The sequence below is a fragment of the Haemorhous mexicanus genome, chromosome 24 (genome assembly GCF_027477595.1).
Source record: "Haemorhous mexicanus isolate bHaeMex1 chromosome 24, bHaeMex1.pri, whole genome shotgun sequence".
In the NCBI taxonomy this organism is placed as follows: domain Eukaryota; kingdom Metazoa; phylum Chordata; class Aves; order Passeriformes; family Fringillidae; genus Haemorhous; species Haemorhous mexicanus.
This window is the reverse complement of record NC_082364.1, coordinates 1,709,451-1,731,753: the sequence shown is the minus strand read 5'-3', so window position 1 is coordinate 1,731,753 and position 22,303 is coordinate 1,709,451. Positions and strand designations below refer to the sequence as shown.

General features: G+C 54.0%; 1 protein-coding gene across 2 annotated transcripts in view; it reads right to left on the bottom strand.

Moving 5' to 3' along the window:
* Positions 1–22,303, bottom strand: part of KIRREL3 (kirre like nephrin family adhesion molecule 3) — a 378,028-nt gene that overhangs the window by 1,740 nt on the left and 353,985 nt on the right. Inside the window, exons 10-16 of one of the 2 annotated variants that reach the window (XM_059867349.1) lie at positions 21,021–21,147; positions 15,478–15,578; positions 15,202–15,400; positions 14,018–14,053; positions 11,122–11,229; positions 6,430–6,539; positions 117–203 (exon numbers count right to left, since the gene is read on the bottom strand). In XM_059867349.1, coding sequence (XP_059723332.1) covers positions 117–203; positions 6,430–6,539; positions 11,122–11,229; positions 14,018–14,053; positions 15,202–15,400; positions 15,478–15,578; positions 21,021–21,147 — 768 coding nt within the window. The remainder of the gene's footprint in view (positions 1–116; positions 204–6,429; positions 6,540–11,121; positions 11,230–14,017; positions 14,054–15,201; positions 15,401–15,477; positions 15,579–21,020; positions 21,148–22,303) is intronic. The other variant, XM_059867350.1, reaches the window with a different exon arrangement.

The following is a 22,303-nucleotide window of genomic DNA, read 5'->3' as shown; positions in this document are numbered from 1 at the left end:
GTGGGCACGGGGAGGGTTCCCAGCACGCCGGGTGCAGCCCCTCTGCCAGGAGTGACGGGGAGCTCTGACCCCATCTCTTCACTGGGGACAGGGGCAGGCCCCAGGATCCAACCCACCTTCAGGTTTTGAAACTCCTTCTCCTCTTCCTTGAGCACCTCGAGCTGCTTCAGCACCGAGTCCTGCTGGAACTCCCCCCGGTCCATCTAGGAAAGGAGGCAGGCGGGGTCAGCATCCAGCACCGCCCGACCCCGCGTTCCCCACCGCCCCCAGGCCATGGGGGCGAGCCCCACATCCGTCATCAGCCCAGGGCACTGGGAAGTTGCCACCAGCTGGATTCAAGGACTTGCCCAGGGGTGCCCCAGCGGTGTCCGAGGACACACGCCCAAAAGCCACACAGTTCCCTGGGTTATAGATTGTTCTTCTCTGTTTAGAGAAGAAAAAAGGCAGGCTGATGCAGAATACGAATTATTTACCGAGATGAGGGCTGGGCTGCAACCGCCTGCCCAAAGCAACCCCCAAAATCGCCTGTTTTTTTTTTTTTTTTTTTTTTTTTTTTTTTTTTTTTTGTTGTTTCCCTTCTTTTCATCCTTTCCTCCTTAGCTGAACTTGGCTGCCTCATTAGTTTTCCTTTGAAGGCTGGCTGTGATCGGGGGGAGGCGGAGGGGAGGGGCAAGGTGCACATTAATTACACCACGGCTTTAATTACCCTTCCTTCAGCACGCGGGGCTGTGCAGGAAGCAGGATAATTATCAACCAATTTCTCAGTTGCCTTTTTTTAGCTTCTCCCGTATTCACCCGACGCCTCCATCCCGGCTTCTCTGGGATCACAGCCCCACATCAGCCCCAAAATCTCCTTTTATTGCCGAAATTTTCTCCTCTTTAAGATGGTAAGTGGCTGTGGAAATTCACCCCGCGGCACTTGCTGTTCATCTCCCGAAAGCCTTTGATGTGGCTGTTAAAGGCAATAAATTAAAGTACCTGAGTTTTCCTAGGGAAAAGAAAGCCTGTATCAATCACTGATTTACCAGGATAAATACAAGTGTCGCCGAGGATTAAAAGAGTGAAGCTAAAATGGGACGTGGAGGGCTTTTTTTGCTCTGCCAGCCCCGGCGACCCCCTCGATCCTCTAAAGCATCTCTGCAAAGGCAGACTGGGGCTGTTAACCCTATCAGAAGGGTTTAACAGGTCCCAGCTCGGAATAAAAAGGAAAAAAAACACTTCTTGAATTTGGTTTGGTTTTTGTGTTGGCGTGGATGACGCAGGGCCAGATCCAGAGATGGAGAGGGCAGAAGGGAGGTAGGAACCAAGGGAACAATCCCACTGTGACCAAACCTCCCTGGAATTAATGTCGGGTTTGATGGGGGGGTTTGAAGCCATTTTATTTAAGCCATTTATTTTATTTAAGCCATTGAAGTGATGGTGGGAATGATCCAGGTGCTGGGATGCTCCCTGAGCTCCGTGGGGACCCCGCCTGTCCCCGACGCTCTGAATTCAGCTGCACCCCGTGGATTTGGGGACTGCTGGGAGTCTCCACATGAGGTCCACAAAGCGCCGCCACATCACCGAAGCTCCAACTCCCCCATTACAGCCGGTCATTAACGTCATCTTTATTAAAGTTTTACGCCGTTAATTAGTGGGCGGTGGGATCCTCGTTAGTGTGATTTCCTCTTTGTCATCTCTGAGCCAACACCGGGAAGGGACCGACCTTAACTCAAGTTCACTCCATCACCAATATTAACCGCGATTATGAAGGGGGAGAGGGAAATAGACGGGAAAAGAGACCAGAGATGTCTGAGTGCCCTGGCATGGGATGCCCCAGCGTCATTCCTGGACGTTTTTCCAGAGCCATCCTTTCTCCAGCCAGGTGACAGCACCAATATGCTCCGGGCCTGGCCGTGCAGATGGCTGGGGGTACAGCCGCCTGTTAGTGCCCACCATCCCCTCCTGCCAGGACTTCATCCTGCCTGGCACTGCCAGGCGCCAGCAGCCCTCCCCTTCCCCAGAACAGCGGGGCACCACAGGTGGGGTGTAAAGCCCTGCCCATGGCCAAACCCCGCCGGTGCCTCCTGGGTCAGCGTGGCTGGGGGATGTGACAAACTGCACCCCTGACTGTCACTGCCTCAGTTTCCCCCACTGCAGAAGGCAGGGACCCCCGTCCAGGTCCTGAAGCACCCCCTCAGGCTGGCAGTGCTGGCTCCCCCGGCCCAGGGGCAGAGCAAAGCGCCTCCCCAGGCTCCCCCAGCGCCGGGAAACGCCGGCTGGGAGCAGCGGGCAGTGCCGTGCCTCCCGCTCTGCTACCGCGGAGCTCTCCCGCGTTTCACGCCACCAAACGAAGCCTCTGCGATGGAGAATCCAACAGGATATTAAATTCTTGGCTGTCATTAGTGGACACAATATGTTTTTTCAAACGCTGCTTCAGGTTTCTGAGCATCCTCCAGACCCGGCGGGCTCGAAGAGCCTCCCCCCGCCTCGCTCCAGGTTTAATTACAATATTTCCGGCTGGCTGGGTAATTGGATGCCACCCGGCAGCACTTGCGCGGGCCAGACGGTACCAGGGTGAGAGATGTTGATGACGATTCTCGAACAGCGACTTCCTCTGCTGCCAGGGAGGGAACAAGCCCATGAATAAAGAGCCCCTCTGGGAATTCCCAGCTCGACGAAGCCTTATCACCGTCAAACACCGGCTCTGGCCTCGGTCAGTGATGTGAGCTCCCGCTGGGTGGGTGTGGGTGCCCACCACAGGAGAAGCTGCCCTTCTTGTCCCACCTCTCCCCAAAATCCTGCTTTGGGATGGGCTGGTGCCGCTGGAAGGGGCCGGCTGGGAGGGAGGGATGTTCCCCGAGCCTCCCGGGCGAGGCTGGATGTTGAGGAGACGCAGCCCGCTCCAGTTCAGACCCGGCTGTGACAGCTCAGGGCTGCCGGTGCTTCCCAGGGTGCCGGTGGCCGCTGGGCACATGGAACAGGTCCCAGCCCGCGGGCACGGGGGAAGGCAGAGAAAGGGGCAGAGAAAGGGATGCTGTGTCCACTGGGCTGCAGGTAGGAAGGAGCCTCTCCCAGAATGGAAATTCTGCTTCTTTGATTTTTCCTCTTCCACCTGTCTGGAAAAGGTGTCTGGTGCTGATCACCTGTGAAGGCTGTGAACAAACTGGGAACGGCCCTTGGAGCAGAGGGATGGGTTAAAGGAGACAGGAAAAGATAAACCTATCACTGGATTGATTACTTTGGCTGTTCCACTCCAAATACGAACCACAGGTGATGCCTGGATCTGCCTGGCCACAGTGGGGCATGAGCGATCCAGAAGGGATGAATGACCGAGGGCAGGAGATCTCTGTGATTCCCCTGCCTGCCTGTCCCCTTGGGATCGTCTCTGCTCACGGCAGTGGGGATGGCTCCTTTGGGATTATCGGCCCCATTTCACAGGTGGGGAGGCACGGGCTCCGATCAGCCAGGAATAAAGCCAGCCGTGGTAAGGGAGGAGGAGGCTGTGCCACGCCGGGGCTGACCATGCTCATCATCTTCCTCCTCACAGCCCGGAGCTGCCGTGCCCATGCAATGCGTCCCGCAGGAGGGAGAATGCGGCTGTTGCGGTTTCTTTTCCCCAGGATCAAACCCTTTACCAGGATCTTTTGCCTGCAGCCACTCGAGCTGGCAGCCTTTTCCCTGCCCGTGGGCACTGCCTGGCAGAACAGCTCTCGGAGCAGGGGGTGGGAACGCCGCTGAGGCAATGTGAACATATGCAAATCAGCCAGCGTGACGCGTATCCTAAGGTGTTAATGAGTTTATAGATGCATGAATAATTACTTGTGAAAAGCACGGTGAGCTGCCGAGGTCACAGATGGCTGGAGAATGACAAAACAGCGTTTGTGGGGACGGGGAGCCACGCTGGCAGCCTGCGGCAGAGAGGGACACGGAGGAAACCGAGCACAAAGGCACAGCCTCGGCGCTGGGCATCCTGAAATTCAGCAGGAGCGGGTCAGGCTGTGCTGGAGTCAGGGCTCGGGCCGGGATGGGGTTAGGATGGAGAGCAGCGAGGAGCTGTTTGCCAGCGTGGCTGCTCCTCGTTAACATCCACATTAATGGTCCCGAGCCCGAGGGCGGCACTGACAGTCACAGCTGCCATTGAACTGCAGGGTGTGATGAACACCCTGAGGGCGAGATCATCTCAAGGGATGGAGATCTCACAGGACGCTAGGGGAAGGCAAATGGGGAAGCAGAGGGAATAATGCTGGGAGAAGGGAGAGCTGGAAAATCCCGGGGTGAGGGCAGGGAGGTGCTGGACACTGCCCTCCTCCTCCTGCTAAAGAGGTCTCATTGCTCCCCATCAGCAAGGGGAAGTTTTTATCTTGATCTTTCATTTCATTGACAAAGTTGGGACATTTTATCAGGAATTGTTTGGCATCCACGGCTGGGTGTCTGATGGCTGGAGGAGGATGCCCACACCAGCTGTTGGGCACAGCAAAGATGTGGATGAAGGACAGAGGGGGGTCTCTGCAGACTCTGTGGAGAGAAGGAATTGGGCAGTATTTCCTGGGAACATGCTTGCTGAGGGCAGATGGGGATGAGGAGGTTGTGATCCAGGCAGGGGAGGGGGCTTTGATGCTTCCCCCTGCAGGTAGAATGCCCCAGCTGTCCCAAACCCTGCCAGCATCAAGATCAGAGATCATGGACCATCTCTTCCAGCTCCTGAATGGCGCTGATCGAATGATGTGATTTCCAACTGTTGTATTTTCAGGAAAAAAATTCCTGGATTTGGCCAGGAAAGGGGCAGAATTGCCCTCTTCCAGTCCAGCCAGGCTGTGAGTTTCTGTTGTGTCCCATCTGAAAGTGCTCAGCCTGAAGTACGAACCCTGCTCACACTTACACCATTCCATTGTGCTGTGACCAAACTACCTCTCACCAGTCTGGCTGATAAACCAGAGGAGCTCCACAACCTCTCCCTGTAAGGCATTTTTTCCCAGCTCTCAAACAAATATTGTCATTTTTTCTGCACCATTTCCACCCTGCCAGAATCCTCATTGCAATGTGCCCGGCACAGCTCTGCTCCCAGCCTCACCAAGCACAAGCTGCTGTGAAATCCCCCCTGGCTACTGAAAATAACCCAAGAAAGTCCCCGGGATGTCTTCCAAGATCCTGTGCTTGAGCTCCCACCACCATCTTCCTTGTTCACTCAGAGTGGTAAATGTTCTCTTCTGCTGAGGCTTCATGTCTGCTTCCAGCCTGGTGGTTACAGTCTGGAGTGGGATTTGGGATGATCCCAGATGCCCCCGTGGGAGTCAGATCTGGGCTTGGCACTGCTGATCACAGAGATGATGTACAGGGTCCCATGGAGAGAAAACTTCTCATTTCCCTTCATCCCAGCAGATTGCTCCAAACCCAACCCCAGCCTCCTCTGTCCTTCCAGCCTTGCAAATCCCACCGTGGACTTGCAGATTTCTCAGGGCAAAACCCTCCTGGGAACAAAGGGTCTTGCACAGGAGCCCCAGTGGTGCTGGGATAAGTTGCCAGATCCCCACCTCCTCCTGCCTCATTGTTTGGAGGCTCCCTGGCTGTCTAAATACTCTGGCAATCCTGACAATTTCAGCAAGCAATTCCACCCACTCTACGATGATCAGCCTTGCCTTCCCACCAGGCATTCATGGAAGAGCTTTTGCAGGCAGGACATACAAGTGCTGCCCAAAAAACTGAGATTTAGAGGAGGAAAAAAACACCCAGCAGTCTAGAAAGCAGCCACTGGCTTCTTCAATCCCTCCCCCCTTTCCCATCTGCTCTTTTATCTCTCTCTCTTTTTTTTTTTTTCAGGATTCTTTGCCATTTTTCAGCTTGCATTTGTCACCAGCAAGTGAAAGCCAAGGCAGACTGGGGCTGAGCCACAGAGAACAGTGACCACAGCACAGAGTGGTGAGGATGCACCAGCATCAGGGTACAAGCTGCATTTCCCGGACCTCAGCCATCCACCTCTTGCCCTGCCCGTGTCTGTCGGTCCCCTCGGGTGAAGGCGGTGGCCTCGGGAGGGTGACAGCTCTCCGGTGTTACAGACCCAGGGGCAGGCTGGCCTCACACCCAGCCCTGTGCCCGCAGGAGCCCCTGGGCGCAGCTGCGTGATGAGCTCGTTCTCACCTCGTGCTCGCCCGTCGGGTGTCTCCCTGCCCTCTGCAGTTTTCCAGGTGTGAAGGTGGCAAATTTGCTTTGCAATTAGCCCGGCGGGCAGATGGGCCGCTGCAATAAACCCCTGGCAGCTCTCCCTCCTCGTTAGCCAAGTTTCACTCGAGGAGTTTTTATGGCAAGAGAATGTGGATCTCGAGAACAGCATTTTTGGAAGAGCATCTTTGCCTTGAGTGGTTATTACGGGGCTGAACGACACGTGTCTGGGCTTTTTACCATCAAACCTTGCCCGGAGCAATCGCCTGGGAAGGGGAAGGAATTCCTTACCATCAGCTGCTTGATGGTCGGGTGCTCCTCCGCCTCCCTGCCCGAGGCCGGCTCCTTGTGCACGATCTCCACCCGGATATCGTTCTTGGCAGAAACCACACCCTTGAGATCTGGGAAAAGAGGGAGATGGACAAGGAGCTTAGTCTGAGCTTCTGCAGGGACATGACTGAGGATTCCCGGCAGCACCTGAGAAAATAAACCCGGCTCAGCAAGCCCACTGGAGAGCTGAAGGAGCAATATTTGCGTTGCCAGAAGGTATGGACAGCTCAGACTCCTACAGGAATTCCTTTTGGAGCTCGGTTGGCTCTGCCACGCTCACGGTGCTGTTACCAGGGGCTGGGCTGCAGCAGAACCGCTCCCACAGGGAATGAAATCCTTGTCCAGCCTGCTGATCCGTAGGAAATACGGCTCCTGAGGGATGGACCAGCTCTGGCCAGGCTCTAGGAACCCCTGAGAAAAGCCTCCCCCAGTCTGGGGTGCAGACAACACACGGAAAAGGCCAAGAAATGAGCACAGATGTAGCCAGGGACAGTTTTATCATCTCCAGGCAGCCTGGAAATGACAATGAGAGACGAGAGAAACATTCCTGGAGAGACTCCCTGCCTTCCCTGAAGGTGTCAGGCGTGCTTTGAACAAGTCATTTTAGCAGAAGGAAACCGCGGAGCAGCGGGAGCAGAACGGCGGCGCAAAGCAGAGATGAAAAGTAGAGATGGTGGCAAATCTGAGCAGCAAGTCCTCAACAGCTTTGAAGCTGTCCCCCAGCCACGGGCCTGGCTCTCACCTCCCAGGATGGCTGTGCCAGCCCTCCCAGACCCAAAAACTGCCTTGAACCACCGGTTTGTCAGATCTACCTCCAGCTGAGGGATCCAGCAGCGCCCTGCCAAGCCAGGATTGTGGGGATCAGTCCAGAAAAGGCTGGACCCCCCGGGAGTTTGATCTCTAAACCAAACTGGATGATGCAACTGACACCAGCTCGAAGCTCTGTCCTTGAATTCACCTCTCCCAGCATCCCCTGTCCTCCACACCCGCAGCCCCCAGACCTCGCCAAGTCTCAGGGCACAAGGCAAAGCCTTTCACTGGGAAGTTACAACAGCTTCTTTTTTTAATGTTGTCCTGCTGGGACCACGTTCCTGGTGCTGGAGCCTCTGTCTTTAATCACAAGGAGATGCTAATCAGTGTCTTGCAGCTCCTCTCCCAGGAGTGTTCCCCCTCAAATAACTCTGGGCCGTTAAGTCACTGAAGGTATAACAACAGATGCGCAGTACATTTTTTCTTTTCCAGAGACTCCAGGCTCAGCGTGTCTGCACCTGGTCCTTTTTTTGCTGCATTTTCCCAAAACATGGTCAGGAATTGCCTCCCCCATTGCTGTTAGTTGTGGTCAGTGGCTGGGGCAGGAGATTCCTTCTCCAGAGTTACTCTGGGTCACTGTGTCCCCTCGACACAACAGTTCCTGCAGCCTGCACCAGGCTGTTGTTATAAATGATGGCACAGTGCTCCAGTATTTGTCTTGGGAGAGGAATCTGCAGTCATCCTGGCAGGAAATGAGTCCTTCTCCTGCTCTCCAAGTGCTCTGTCAATCCCATCATTCCTGAGCTGATCTCTGTAATAACTCTGCACATTGCACACCACTAACAGTGATGAAATTCCTTTCCTCACCTTTTAGCCTGGCGTTCCCACCCTCCTGCCACCAGAGACGGTGGCCACAGCATTCAGCTGGCATCAGCACCTCAAAACTGGGGTGAAAGCCCATCCACCTGGCACATCCAAGTCCTTCCCTGCAGGGTTCTGCACCCTGAGTGTCACTGGGCTCTGGTTCTGCTGCTGGTGCTCCCAGTTCCCCCCAAACCCAAGGAGAGACTATTTTGGCAGCTTCCAGTGGCTTTTGAAGCCAGGTAAAGGGGAACTGAGTGGCCTCAGTGCCACCAGCACCCCATGCATGGATCTCAGGCTGGGGAATCCCACCTGCACTCTGGATTTGCTGCTGTCCCCAGCTGGGTCTGGCTCTTTCCTTCCCAGAGGTTTTGGGGAGGAAAGAGAGATCAGGGCAGGGATCTTCACTGATCTCTTGGGTGATCTCTTACTTATTCTGATCTCAAAGTGAAGTGGCACAGAAGCCTTGTAGGGAGCACAGGGACCCCTGCCCTGGCCTGGGGAGGCTGCTGACCTCTCCCTGGGGAATCACACTGCCAGGGGAGCAGCAGAGCAGGGAACACTCCCAGACCCAGCAGCTTCTGGTTTATTGGAGACCCAAGAACCTTTTCAAAATGGGATAGCACCAGAAACCCAGAGGAGAAAAAGGTGCCACCATGTCACCAGTGCCTTCTTTGCAGAACCTATCTTCCCAGCCCTGGTGAGGAAAATGCCTTTTTTTCCTGATTTCCCAATGGGATAAATAACACAAGGCATTTGGCTGGGATAGCCTTGTCCCCTCTTGGCTTTCCCCTTGAGGAGCAGCTCATCCTTGCATGCCTCCAGCTTGTGAGGGTCTAAATCCTGGCGTTTCCACCACGTCTGGGTTCTGTTGTCATGGCATTCCTGTGGAATTGTGTGTCCTGTAAAGAGCCCTGCACCATCTGGTTCCATCAAACGAGAGGGAAATAATGAAGCACACGCTCTCTGTTTCTCTGAAGGATGTGGCATGGGGGAAAAACTGCCCATGGACATGGGAGCACAGCTTGGCCCTGCTTCCTTCGGGTGCTTACATTGTCTCTTGCTGCCAAATGACATCAAACTGGCTTGGTCTTGGGTACTGTCCATCAGCAATCCTTTCCCCAAAAGCAAGATAAATGACTTCCCCTATTTAATTCATTAATTCTTGCTAATGGAGGCTGTGGGAGTTAAAAAAAATGGGGTAAAACAGGGAGAGGCATCATTATCACACTGAAAATGAAACACATTTCTGCAGTGAGGGCCGTGTGTCCTTATTGAATCCAGGAGCAGCCTGCTGTCTTTGATGGCTTTGTAAACCATCGAGGGGGGAAAAATAAAAGAACAACAACTGGGTTTTCTGGCACACACGTGAGGAGTTTGGCATCCCAGAATCCGTACCACGCGTCTCGCAAGCCGGGAGCAGCGCCAAGGATCCCCTCCTCTCCCCAGAGGCTTGGAATGCTCTAGACAATCACACTCTTCTCCCTCCTGCTTTGGTGCCTTTTCACAGAGCCAACAATCCTCCTTTAATTTCCCAGTGTCTTTTAATGAGGCCAGACAATGCTGCACTGCTTCCCTCTCCTCCTCCTGTACCTGTGTCTCTAATGTCACTTAAACTTGTATTCCCACTACAGCCAGACTCCAGAGTGCACAAGTCCCTGAAAAACCCCTCTGCTGGCTGTCACTCCTGCCAGGAATATGCATGTCAGGAAAATTGGAATTAAAACAGAAGCAGAACTGTGGAGGGTTTTTAAGCACTGATGTGTCACAGTGAGGATGCTTCTCCCTCTTGTACCTCAGGATTTCTCCAAGGGAGAGATTAAGAGGTCCCCTGCACACCTCCTGAGCTGCCTGTGCTGCTAACAGGGATCAGCAGTTACCCTGGCATGTCTTCCATAAACCCTTCCCTTTTCCCACAGGGCTGCTGTTTACAGCCTTACACTTGGTAGACCAACAGGAGAAGCAGCTGGTGTGGAGAAGTAAATTCAGTAAATTGTGCTGGTTAATTCAGGCTCTGATTTCTCTCTGCTGCACTCGATTCACCCTCTCTCCAAAGGGTGCAGCGAGGTGGGGGTGACTGTTGCATTGTGATTTCAGGGTTCACCTCAGAACCCCGGCTCCCTCCCCTGAAGATTCCCTCCCAGGTGTGTCAGTCACCTCTCCTTTCCCCTCCCTGATCCCTCCCAGCACTGTCTGTCAGCCCTGGAATTCCAGAAGGGCTCGAGTGATTGGCAGATCCAAAGGATGCCCTCCACCCCCGGGGGGCATTGGGCCATCCACGTGTCCTTTGTCCCCTGAGACCTCCCCTCCTGTACCTGGCTGGTGGCTCCCTGTCCCTTCCCTGCCCTCTCCCCGGGGTTAAAAGGAGCAGCACCCACGGGGTCAGGAGTTCTGGTGGAGCTGGGGCTGGGTTCAGAGGCTGTGGGCCAGAACAAAGCTCTGGATCCAAACCCTCCATCAGAACCGACTCCTTTCCTTCCCCATCACCTGAAAGCTTCTCCACAGAGGGAAACCTGAGGAGCAGCCCCTCCACGGGGGAAGCTCCATCCCGCAGCCACCAGAGCTCCTGCAGGCCTGGACTTGTCCCCACGTGCCCAGCTGGAGCTCCCAGCCAGCCCAAAGTGTCTGTGGGGTGAAACACCACACAGCCATGGCCAAAAGTGTCTGTGGGGTGAAACACCACACAGCCATGGCCAAAAGTGTCTGTGGGGTGAAACACCACACACCCATGGCCAAAAGTGTCTGTGGGGTGAAACACCACACAGCCATGGCCAAAAGTGTCTGTGGGGTGAAACACCACACACCCTTGGCCCAAAGTGTCTGTGGGGTGAAACACCACACAGCCATGGCCAAAAGTGTCTGTGGGGTGAAACACCACACAGCCATGGCCAAAAGTGTCTGTGGGGTGAAACACCACACACCCAGCCATGGCCAAAAGTGTCTGTGGGGTGAAACACCACAGTGCCACTGTTTGGTTCAGCAGCAGGGCCAGACAAGCATGTCCCGTCCACAATATTGGTGATACCAACAGGTGACACTTACTCCTCTGGGAGCGGGCGCAGCAGAAGGCGACGATGGTGGCCATCAGCACCAGGAACGCCACGCCGGCCCCCACGGCCACCCCGATGATCACCGCCATCGGCACCGACTCTGCAAGAGCAAGGAGAGCAAGTGTGAAGGTGCCTGAAGGTCACAGAGGGGGCTTTCCCCCAGGGACCCACCCCTGGCTACTGGCAAGAGGCTCAGTAATGAGCCCGGGGAGGGTTTTGGGGACTCCTTCCCTGCTCCCCCATCCCTGCGAGGTGATGTCGCCACGGGCTGCCCGTGGGACGCTGCAGTTTGCACAACCCTGCTCGTTCTGTGCCTCAGTTTACCCTGGGAGGAGAGGAGGGGGGAGCCAGAGGAGCAGATTAGCAACTGCTCTCGTTAGTGCCCTGCGGGTTAATGAATGAGCTTCTCTAAAGGATGAAGTGCAAAAGAAGACCGTGTATTAGTATTATAAAGAAAGAGAAATGGCATCTGAGCAGGCTGATGGATGACTTAACCCAAGTCATCATTCACAGCCCCTGTCTATTTTATGTCCCAATTTCCTGCCTTCTCCTGTGGCTTGTCAACTGTCATCCTTCCAAAATTCCTGAGGGTGCTACAAAGACTGGGACAGGAGGGATGGCCCATGCTGGGGCTGAGCACTGCAGAGTGGGATGTGTGGGCAGGGTCTGTGGGAGGCAGAGCACCTTCACATCTGCCTACAAGAACTCTGTCACCAAATTCCTGGTGGGGATTTTGGGCTGCGTCTCAGCCAGCAAAGTGGATTTATCTATGCAGGCTGTAACAGCAGCTTGTGAGGTGTGGGGAGGGTGGAATGGGAAATCACATTTCGGGTAAGGGAGTCAGATTTGGAGCCCCAAAGCCTTTTTATCTCCCTGCTCTGTCTCTCCAGTTCCTCCAGGCACAGCTCTGACTTTACAGTGAGTGTTGGGTTGGATTAAGGAGGGGCAGCAATGGGCAGCACTCACACTGTAGGACACCATAGCTGTGGGTACTACAAATTGCCTTCCTTGGCTGGGATGATAAAGTTGCATCCCAAAGACCCTCTCCCCTAAAGCTGCAGGTATCTCCATCTCTAGGTCCCCATTCCTCTCTTTCTAAATACTCTGTAGGATCTTGTGAACCAAAATGGGGATAGCCCTGTCTGGGATGGCCAGATAAGGTGGGGCCAGACTGTGTCCTCACAAATTTCCTGGACACCTCCTTGGAAGGTGTTTTCTCCTTGGAGGCCTTGCCTTGGAAATGGATGGGATGAATTTATGGAAAAATGTATGCAGAGAGGTGGTTCTCCTCAGAGGTCTGTGCAGATGCTGCTGGACCCTGGGGACACAGAAGTGACCCAGCTGAGAAGCAAAGCCCAGGGGCTGTCACTTGACTGGGTGATACAGGAACAATTTCCCATTGCCCACGGGTGTGGAGCTGGGGATGGGCACGAATTTCATCCTGGACCTGAGAGCACAGATCCCATCTGTGCCTTTCATCCTTCCCAAGGGGGACACACCCCTACTGGTGGGACTGGGGGCAGTTGTCCTTCCACCAGCATCCACTGTGTAGTCAGCAAAGGGTGTCATCCTTGTTTGCCCTATCCCAAGTGGGACAGGGGAATTCTAAAACCACTTCATGGTACCCTTAAGCCATGGCTGTGGAGCTCCTGGGTCCTGAGCCCTAATTTGGGAACTGCAGGTGATAAACATGTGGTGCTGATTGAGTTTAGGCTCTGCTCACACTTGATCAAAATAGAACTGATGTTTCTCACTTTGTGGCTTGCTCATGGATTTCCTGCTTGGGCCTGCTGGTCCCTCGATGTGTCACATGTCACTCAAGCTGGGCCACTGGTGACATGACTCAAGTGGCACTGAACCAATCCATCACTAAACCTCTGAGAGTGCCCAGGTGGTGAAAAGGCAAATCCCCTCAGTCCTCTGCTGGAGCTCAGAGAACAGGTGCTGCAGCTGGGTCCAGCTGCCCCAAGAAGCTCACCCTAAAATCAGCATCCTCCAACCCAGCAGCTGAGCCATGGCACAAAGAAAACAGGATTTTCTGAAGCTGCCTGCTAGGCAGTCCTCCTTCCAGCAGTGGTAGCTCCTCATGGGATATTTTTGGCCTTCCAAGGGGAAAATGGAGCAAGGGGCTGGAGAGACAGGAGCCTGGAGGGCCTGGGAGGGCTGGCTGGCTCTCAGCTTTGGGGAATGGGATCTGCAGGGCAGAGCTCAGAGAGAAGCAGGTGGTGATGGGGATGAAGAACCATGCAGGGAATGGGGTAGGGACAATGTCCAGGGCTCTCCTGGGCTGGGATAAAGGTAACTGCAAAGGGGCAGTGATAGAGTAGTGGGGATGGTAAACTCTCCTGTAGGGCTGGGTGAGCTGAGGGAGGGGCAGATTGCTGGCTCCCCCAGGAATTCTGCTCTGGGGCACAGGACGAGGAACCACAAGGGCAGCACCTCCTGCAGATCTGCCCCAAGATCCATCCAAACCTGCTCTGGTGCCAATGGATGCTGGCCATCACTCTCCCCCTATACTGAACCAAGCTGATGTCGACAAATGACCCTGGAAACATGTACTTTTCCCTCTTTGTTTTTGTCCCAAAGTCACACTCTGTGGGACTTCTGCAACATTTTAAACATGGCTGAGTAACAGCATCCCCCTTCCAGTGACTGGGGAGCTGGGGCAGAGAAAGTGCTGGTTTCCAGAGTGGATCAGTGGCACAGGGGGACTGGACCACTCCAGCTTCCCAGTCCTGCCCCAGTCACTGCCCTGCAGCTTCCCTGCACCCCTTCCTGCCCTGCCTGCCCTATGGAAAGCTGCCGGGCCAGGAGGAGGACGCTGGGCCCTCAGGTGTGGTGGTGGCTGGGGACAATTCACATTCACCGTTAGCTCATGATTTCCATACCTGCTTGAATACCAGCTCCTGATTTCATTTCCGTACCTGTTTGAAAATAAAGCAAGTGTCCACAGCCTTGCACAGCCCACGCGCCCACCGCAGCCTTCCTGAGTGCTCAGCCCTCTGCTCTGCTCTGCTCCGGGGCTGGCCCCGTGGAGGGGACCCTGCGGTGTCCCCCTGGCCCGGGCAGGGCTGTCCCTGTGCCACCCTGGCCCGGGCAGGGCTGTCCCTGTGCCACCCTGGCCTGGGCAGGGCTGTCCCCTGTGCCACCCTGTGGTACCCCCTGGCCTGGGCAGGGCTGTCCCCACCGGTGGCCCTGCAGGGATTCCTGGGTGTGAGCTCGGCTCTCTGGCCCCCTCCGCCGGGACCCGGGCTTGCCGCCGAGTGCTGCCGCTGACTGGCAGACGACCTGGAAAAACCACTGGCTCTGTTTGCATTGGAAGAAGCCCAAGGCTAATTTTAAGGGGTTCATTTAGCTCTGATTTAATCTGGACGCCAGCCTTGCCTATAAATCACGGCTTAATGAGAACAATCCACCTGCCTGCCCTGGCATTTAATAAAATAGAGGAGAACTGGAGTTCCTCCAGGAGCTAAGCATTCCTCACACAAGCCAACTCCCTCCCCTGCTGTGGAGAGCCCCGAGAGTGGAATTTCTCTGGCCATCCCCTGGGAATTGCTGGGTGTGTGAACCCAGCCCTGTGCAACTTGCTGGCATTGTGGCTGGTGGCCAGGATGGAGAGTTGCTGCCAGTCCAAACTCCTTCATCTGCTCACTCCCATCACCATGGAGCAGTGGGCTCTGCTGGGAGCAGCCACTCTTGTCTCTCCAAGGCTGTAAATGATCCTCCAGCCTGGGGCAGTGACATCACCTTGTACTGTGGGACAGGGAGTAAGGGGTGCAGGATCAGCCCGTGCCCTCCAGCTTTAGCAGGACAGGAAAAATCAGGAATACCTTACCAAGCAGAGACTTTACAGTCCCTGCTCCTGCCCCTTTACCAAGATCATGTGCCTTAAGGATGCAATCCTGCAGCTAGCACAGCTGGAGCCTTGTCACCGTCCTTCCTAATTTCCTCTTTGGCATCCCAAGGCTCTCTTGAGCACCTCCTGCCTCTCACAGCACGTCCCCACTCTCAGAGCCCAGCCAGGTGCTAATTCCCAGTGCCACCACCCCCAGCAGCCCCCAGCAGTGCCCACCTTGCTCCTTGAGCCGGATGATCTCCGTGTCGGAGCCGAAGCTGTTCCAGGCCGTGCAGTTGTAGATGGTTTGGAAATCAGCGCGGACGATGTTGCTGATGGTCAGCGTGGAGATCACCCCCTCATCTGTGCTCACCGTCTCCACCGTGTAGCGCCCCGAGGTCCCAGATTCCAGGACGTTCTCCTTCCAGGACCAAGCCTGCCAAGAGAGAGAGGGGTGAGCCTGGGGCACCCCGAGGTGCTGCAGGCGCCCGCCGTGCCCAGGGTGATACTCACGATCCGGTCTGGCGGCGGAGTGCTGCGGATGAAGCACTTGATCTGCCCCTTCTGGCCGTGCAGAGCGTGCTGGGTCTGTGTGCTGGAGATTATGGGGGGCCCTGTGGAGACAGGAAAGGCTGCTGGCACCCCATGGGACTGGTGGGGATGGGGGGCGTTAGGGGAGCCCTGAATGGATATTGGGGTCCATCTCTGAAGGGCAGGGATGGAGAAACAGCCCCATCACCTCCTGTGATGGAGAACATTGAGTGAAGGCTTTGGGCTCTGCTGGGTTTTTGCAAAGCCCCCACAAAGCACCAGGGTGCCCCATCTCTGTACCCCCATCCCTGGTGAAAAGGACCCTTCTCCCATCTCCTTGGTGAGCCTGGCCTCTGAGAAGGGCTGTTTGCTGCAGAAGAAAAGCAGGATCCCATGCCACCTGGTGTTCCTCTTCAGTGCCCTCCCAGATTCATTAGCAACCATTAAACTAATTGCTCTCCAGGGCATTAAGGAGGATGTGATGGAGACATTTCTGCTGGAAACTTTTCTGCTGCCCATCAGCTGGGCTCTCCTGTGCCATGTGGGTCATGAAAGGAGCCAAGGAGAAAGGGTAGGAAAGGCTCTTCCTGAGCCAAACACCATCTTGGGATGGGAAATGTCCTTGTCCTGCCTTGGTGAACATCCTGTGATTGGGAGAAAAGGGATGGGAGAGGAGAGCATGTGGTGTGTCCCTCACTCTTCTAATAGCCCTGATGGCCCCAGGGGAGCAGCACAAGAGCTGGGATCCCAATTGCTGTTTATTAACCTCCTTAATTAAAGCAGATTTGCATTTCCATGAGTGGCTTGCTGCAGGCAGAAAAGAAAACAGCAGCAACTGGGCTGCAGGGCAGAGAGAGAGGAGTGGCAGGGGCTGTCAGAACTCCTCCTGCTCCAGCTCTGGAACTTTGGGTGTTCACTTGGGGTTGCCATGCCTGGTTTGGAGTACGTAACTGGGTTTATCAGTAATGCAGCCTTGGGGATTTTTTCCCATTTTCTCACCTCCCTGCCCTGCACCTGATGTACTCCTTCAAAAAAAATTCTCAGGGATTTGCGGTAAAGTGGGAAGAAAGATGTGCCTGGGTATTCCTGCCTGATTCTCATCCAAATCACCCATTTATAAATTTCATGAATGTACCAAAATGTACCAAAATGCTCAATCCTTCACTCTCAGGCGTTTGTACATACAGCTGCCTTTTGGAACCGTCCCAGTAACCCCTTCCTGCATCAAACTTGCACACTCCCCACACACTTCTCAGTGAGGCACAGCCCTGTCCCTGCTTCCTTACACTGCTCCGTGGGGAGATGGATGGAAAACAAGCTCATTGAAGCACAATTCACTGACCAGTGACCACGGTTCTGGCAGCTCAGGAAATTACTACTGGAAGGGAGCCGCCATCAACATCAGGAATTGCAGGAGCTGGGCGTGAAGGTCAGGACTTGTTTTGCAGTAATGGACATAGCAGTACGGCTGTGGAGACTTGTGCCCTTTTTGATCGAAGAAGGAAAAAAAAAAGACACTTTGTTGTGTTTTTCTCTCTAAACGCTCAAGATGTTGTTCTAGGCACGATCCCAAGGTGTGAGTTCTTGTTTACCCATTGCTGAAAGCTCAGCTTTCCCAAGGGTCTCAGTGGAGGTGACTCCTTGCTTTGCCTGAGGAGCCAGCTGAGGCCATTGATGCTGCTGCCCACCTGATGATTCCAAAGCCAGGAGAGGCAAGAGCAGTGATGGGATCTGCAGGCCAGGCCTAAACAGTAATAAAAAGAACCATCTCCTTTCCATTTTGATGGTTGTATGTTACTTATAAATTCTGGAAGTGTTCCAAGACTGGGTGACGCTAGAGAAAAATGGCTTAATAATCATTAAAAGGATCATTTTCCCCAAAGCGAGTGGATTTTAAATGGCACAAATGCCAATGGCTTTGGCTTTTATTATTGCTTCAGGAGTTCAGTGTCGAAGGCTTATCATCATGATAATAGTGGATGACTAAAGACTGTTTGTGAGATGAACATGCCCAGAAATAATAGCACGAAGTTGCAGCCTCTTCGCATTCAGGGCTGGTGTTTGATTCTCCACCAGGCTCTGGCTCCTTATGAAAGCTGCCAATCTCCAGCTTGGCATTCAGCGCCGAGTGTGAGACAGCCCACAGGCAGGGAAAAGGCTCCAAGCAATGTTGCTATGGATATAAATGATGGAGCTATTGGTGGAGGTTATTTTTAGCACCTCGGTGCCAATTTATTTGTGCGGTCCTGGCGGCTCACACAAAAGAAAAGTCTGAGGTGGAAGCCTTCAGGAATGAAAGGATAGGATGGCCTTGGCTTCTCCAGTCTGCTCGAGTCCATCTGAACCTTTCTCCCAAGCACTCAAAATGATCTGGCAGGAGAGTTTTGTTTAACTCCTTGCTTCCTGCAGAAGTCCTGGGCTGGCTGGTTCTGCCTGCTGTTGCAAAGGAACACCACAGGATGATTTGGGTTGGGAAAGACTTTAAAACCCATCTTATTCCAGATCCCCTACCGTGGGCAGAGACACCTCCCACCAGAGCAGGTTGTTCCAACCTGCCCTTGAGCACTTCCTGACACCCTGATGTGCTCCTGACCAAGCGGGGTGGCAGGTCAGCCCCTGCCCTGCTCCCAGCTCTCAGGCATGCCCAACTTCCTTGTTGGTGTGAATCCCAGGCAAATGACATCCTGAATTAGTCACCTGGAGCTGTCCAGCCCTTCCAACAAACTTCTCTAGCAGAACAAGGTGGGCAGGGGTGGTGGTCCCTGCTCAGCAGCCCCTGCCAAGCCCGGATGGTGCAGTGACAGATGGGACTGCTGCTGATCTGCCTGTGAAGGTGACCTTGGGGCATTTCTGCTGGGGTGGGAGCTGTGACCAGGCTGGATGCAGTCAAGAGCATTGAGAGGCTTTGGCTGTAAATCCAGCTGCTGCTGATTTATGAAGGCACCAAGTTCCTCCCTTCCCTTGAGCCTCTGCTGCTCTGGCCTTGCCAAATGCTGCTGCTTTGCATAATCCTCCTTCCCACTCACCAGACTCTGAATCCTATCTGCTTCCTTGCAGGCTGGTGGCCTTGGCTCTGGCATGGGACTGGGCTGCTCTGCAACCACAGTCCTGTCTGAGGAAGCTGGGTGGGAAGGGCAGAGGATGCTCTTCCACCCCAACATCATCATGCCATGATTTTGGACAATTTTGGGAGTGGATGGGCTGGTGGGACCACAGGCTCAGAGCGTGTCGGGTGATCCCTCAGTTGGGATCTCTGTGCTTGGTGGGATGGATCAGCCCCCTAGAAGTCCAGGTGCCTTGACCAAGGGCAGTGCAGCCAACCCAGAACACAACTTCTCAATGCCTGATTTTCTGTGACAGAGGGAGGCACCTGGTAATAACAGACAATTGTATCACCCTCTGGATTTAAAATCACTTCAAAATATGAAGGCATTCAACCTCCCCCTTAAATTACATCAGAACAGACTTCCAGCAGAATTCATTAGCTGGATTAGACACATTGTGCTGTGCTCTGGAGCTGGAATGCTGCTCCTGCTGCAGGACAGGCTGCCTCTTGTTCTTGGTGGATGTGGGATGTGGGGATGCTGCTCAGGGGCTCGGTTCTCCTCACTCCTCACTCCTCACTTGGAGATGCCAGGACAGCATCCTGCCCTGGAGGTGTGGGATTCTCCCTTGGTCCAATACCTGCAGTGACATGTCCCAACGTTGTCACCTTTGGGGTGCCCCGAGCCCCTGGCAGCACTTCCCATGGGATGGGGTGTGCAGGCAGTCAGCTCCTGGCAGATGCTCAAGGCTGAGCAGTGAACTCCATGCATGGATTTCATTTGCTCCCCATCAATTTCCCCAGGCATAAGCTGGGGGAAAAAAACCCAAAGTTGCTGGAGAGAAACTTTTCCAGTCAATGCTGCATGCTCCGAATGCCCCAAGCCTGGGGGGAATTCTGCTCTGCTCTCAGGGCATCCCTGTGCCTGGTAGGTGTCAGGGAAGGAGCATGTTCTTCGTGCTAATTTGTTGCTTTGTTTTCCATGAGCACATTTAATTGTAATTAAAACCCAGCAGCTGCTGGGGAAGGAGACTGAAGGCGTAGAGGAGCTGAGTCCAAGTCGAGGGAGTGGTTGGTTTTCAGGGGTTGTTTTCAGTGGTTGTTTTCAGTGGTTGGTTTTCAGTGGTTGTTTTCAGTGGTTGGTTTTCAGTGGTTGGTTTCCAGCCCCTGCTGCGTTGCCCTTGGCTTCCTTTTCTAGGATTATAGAAACCTGGAATAGTTTGGGTGGGAAGTGACCTTTAAAGGTCATCCAATCCAACCTCTTTGCTATGACAGGGACATCTTCAGCTAGATCAGGTTGCTCAGAGCCCTGTCCTTGAATGTTTCCAGGGAACTGGGGCATCCATTGTCTGCATTATCTGTGTTTGAAATCAATGCTTGCCTGAGCTGCCTCCTGCTTATGTTCTTCTCTTGTGACAGTGAGTGGGGAGTGAAACCTGCCAGTTTGTCATGCAGGTGAGAGACAAAGCAAAATTCAGCCTCTGCTTACACCATTTGCAGCCTGCCTGGCTCTTTCCCTGCTGTATTTATGCTGAAATTTGTTACCAGCTGCTGTGAGGTCCTGGCCAGGCCATCATTAAACTCCAGAGATGTGGCTGTGAGTCCAGGGCACATCCTGACATGGTGCTGGGTGAGCCCCAAGCAGCCATGGAGTATCCTGACAGGAATCCTGACAGGAATCCTGGCAGGCAGAGTGTTCACAAGTATCCTCACAGGAATCCTCACAGCTATCCTCATGTGGGTTGGAGAGTGTGATTAGGCTGCTGCTCTTGGATCCAGACTCAATTCCCAGCTCTCCAGGTGTACAACAGAGACAACAGCACTCTCCGACCTTGCAAGGGTTTTGCAAGATTAATCCATTAAAGATTTAAAGCTGCCAGCTCCCAACTACTCAATAAACCCCTGTTGATAGAAGGGAACTGTGTGGGGCTGAGCAAATGTTGATTTTTTTTTTTTTTTTTGCTTGAACTTGTGCATTTCCAGGCAAAATAATGCAAAATCCACTTTACTCCAATTGCTTGGATCTCTGATTCAACTGGGGGTGGGATTTGCTCCAGAAGGAAGTAACTGAGGAACTGGAACAGGAACTGTCAGAGCAACAGAATCAAGGCAGGAAGGGAATGGGGGTAGGGAATGAATGGTGGTAGGGAAGCAGGAGGGAGGGAATGTCAGAAGGGGAGCAGGAGGGAAGGAATGGCAGAAGGGAGCAGGAGAGAGGGAATTTCAGAAGGGGTTCAAGGTATTCATGGGAGGAATGGAAGGAATGGCAGAAGGGGGCAGGAGAGAGGGAATGTCAGAAGGGGTTCAGGGTGTTCATGGGAGGAATGGAAGGAATGGCAGACGGGAGCGGGAGGGAGGGAATGTCAGAAGGGGAGCAGGAGGGAAGGAATGGCAGAAGGGGGCAGGAGAGAGGGAATTTCAGAAGGGGTTCAAGGTGTTTGTACGAGGAATGGAAGGAATGGCAGACGGGAGCAGGAGGTACCGTTGACGGTGAGCGTCACCTCCCGCTCCCCCGCGCCCACCCGCGGCACCACGGCTCTGCACACGTATTTCCCGGCGTCTTCCTGGCGGACTGACTTCAGGATCAGCTTGTTCTCATTGCTCAGGACCTGAAAGAGAGGAGGGGGGCTTTCAGGTGGGCCATGAGAAGTTACAGATCGAACAAATGACGTGAGTCACCAGCTCCTGAGCATCCTTGGGAAAGCCAAGTGGATGAGACCCAAGTCTGCCATTGCATGGAAATGTCACTTACTGCTGTTGCCCAAAGAATAAAGAAACACCACAGGTGTTTTGGGGTGGAATTAGAAATCCTCTTCCTAGTCATTTGAATTTTTACAAACTCCAGTTTTGTAAGAAGCTCAAGATGCAAGAGAAAAATTTTGGTGGCTGCAGTGACACAGGAAAACCTCAGAGAGAACCACACTCCACACTTGCACCTCCACATTCACAGGCACAGGGGAGGCTGCTGGGATTGACTCGGGGATTTTAATCCCAGAAGTGGTGGCAGAGGTGGCAGACACCTTGGAACAGGGTCTGGATACCCAGGGAAATCTCAGCTGGCTCTGGCCAGCCCCCTGCTATGGACTGGCTGACTGTTGCTCCCCTGCCCTGCTGTGCAACGAGCAGCTTTATTAAACCTGGAGAAGCACAAAAGCTGAGGGATCTGGCTGAGGCTGTCAGCAGGATCTTGGCACTGCTGGGTTTGAAAAAAACATGGCAGATCTCAAACAGAGAGTGGCTTCTGGAGCAAACTCCTCCAGCTGCCCTTGGCTTTCTCCCCCTGGGCTCTGCAGGTCACAGCCCATCATCTCTCCTCCTCCTCCTCAGCTGGGTGAGCCTCTGGCTCTGCTGGCTGCTGCTCCCACAGCTCCTGGAATCAGTGGATGCAGTGGTTGGATGTGGATCTGGATCTCCCTGTAGCAAGGTGGGGGTCTCAGCCCTAACCTGGCACGAGGCAGAGGCACAGAGGGTCAGATCCCTTTTAAACCCACTGTGTTAGCATTGATTGCAGAGTTAGCCATAAAAACACCTGTGTTTATTTGGCCTCAACCTCTCTTTGGTCTCTGACTTGCTTCCTTTTTGTGAGAAAAGGAGAGAAGAAGGCAATCTTGAGGGACTTCAACCTGGTTCTGAAAACAGAGGGGCTGGGGAAGAAGGAGCCATGAGCCCAGCTCCCACTGGGATTGCTGGGTGCTGATGGCTTTACAAAGCAGCATCCTCTGCCAGGATCCCTCTGGGGAGATGGAAGTGGCTCTGGTGACCAGC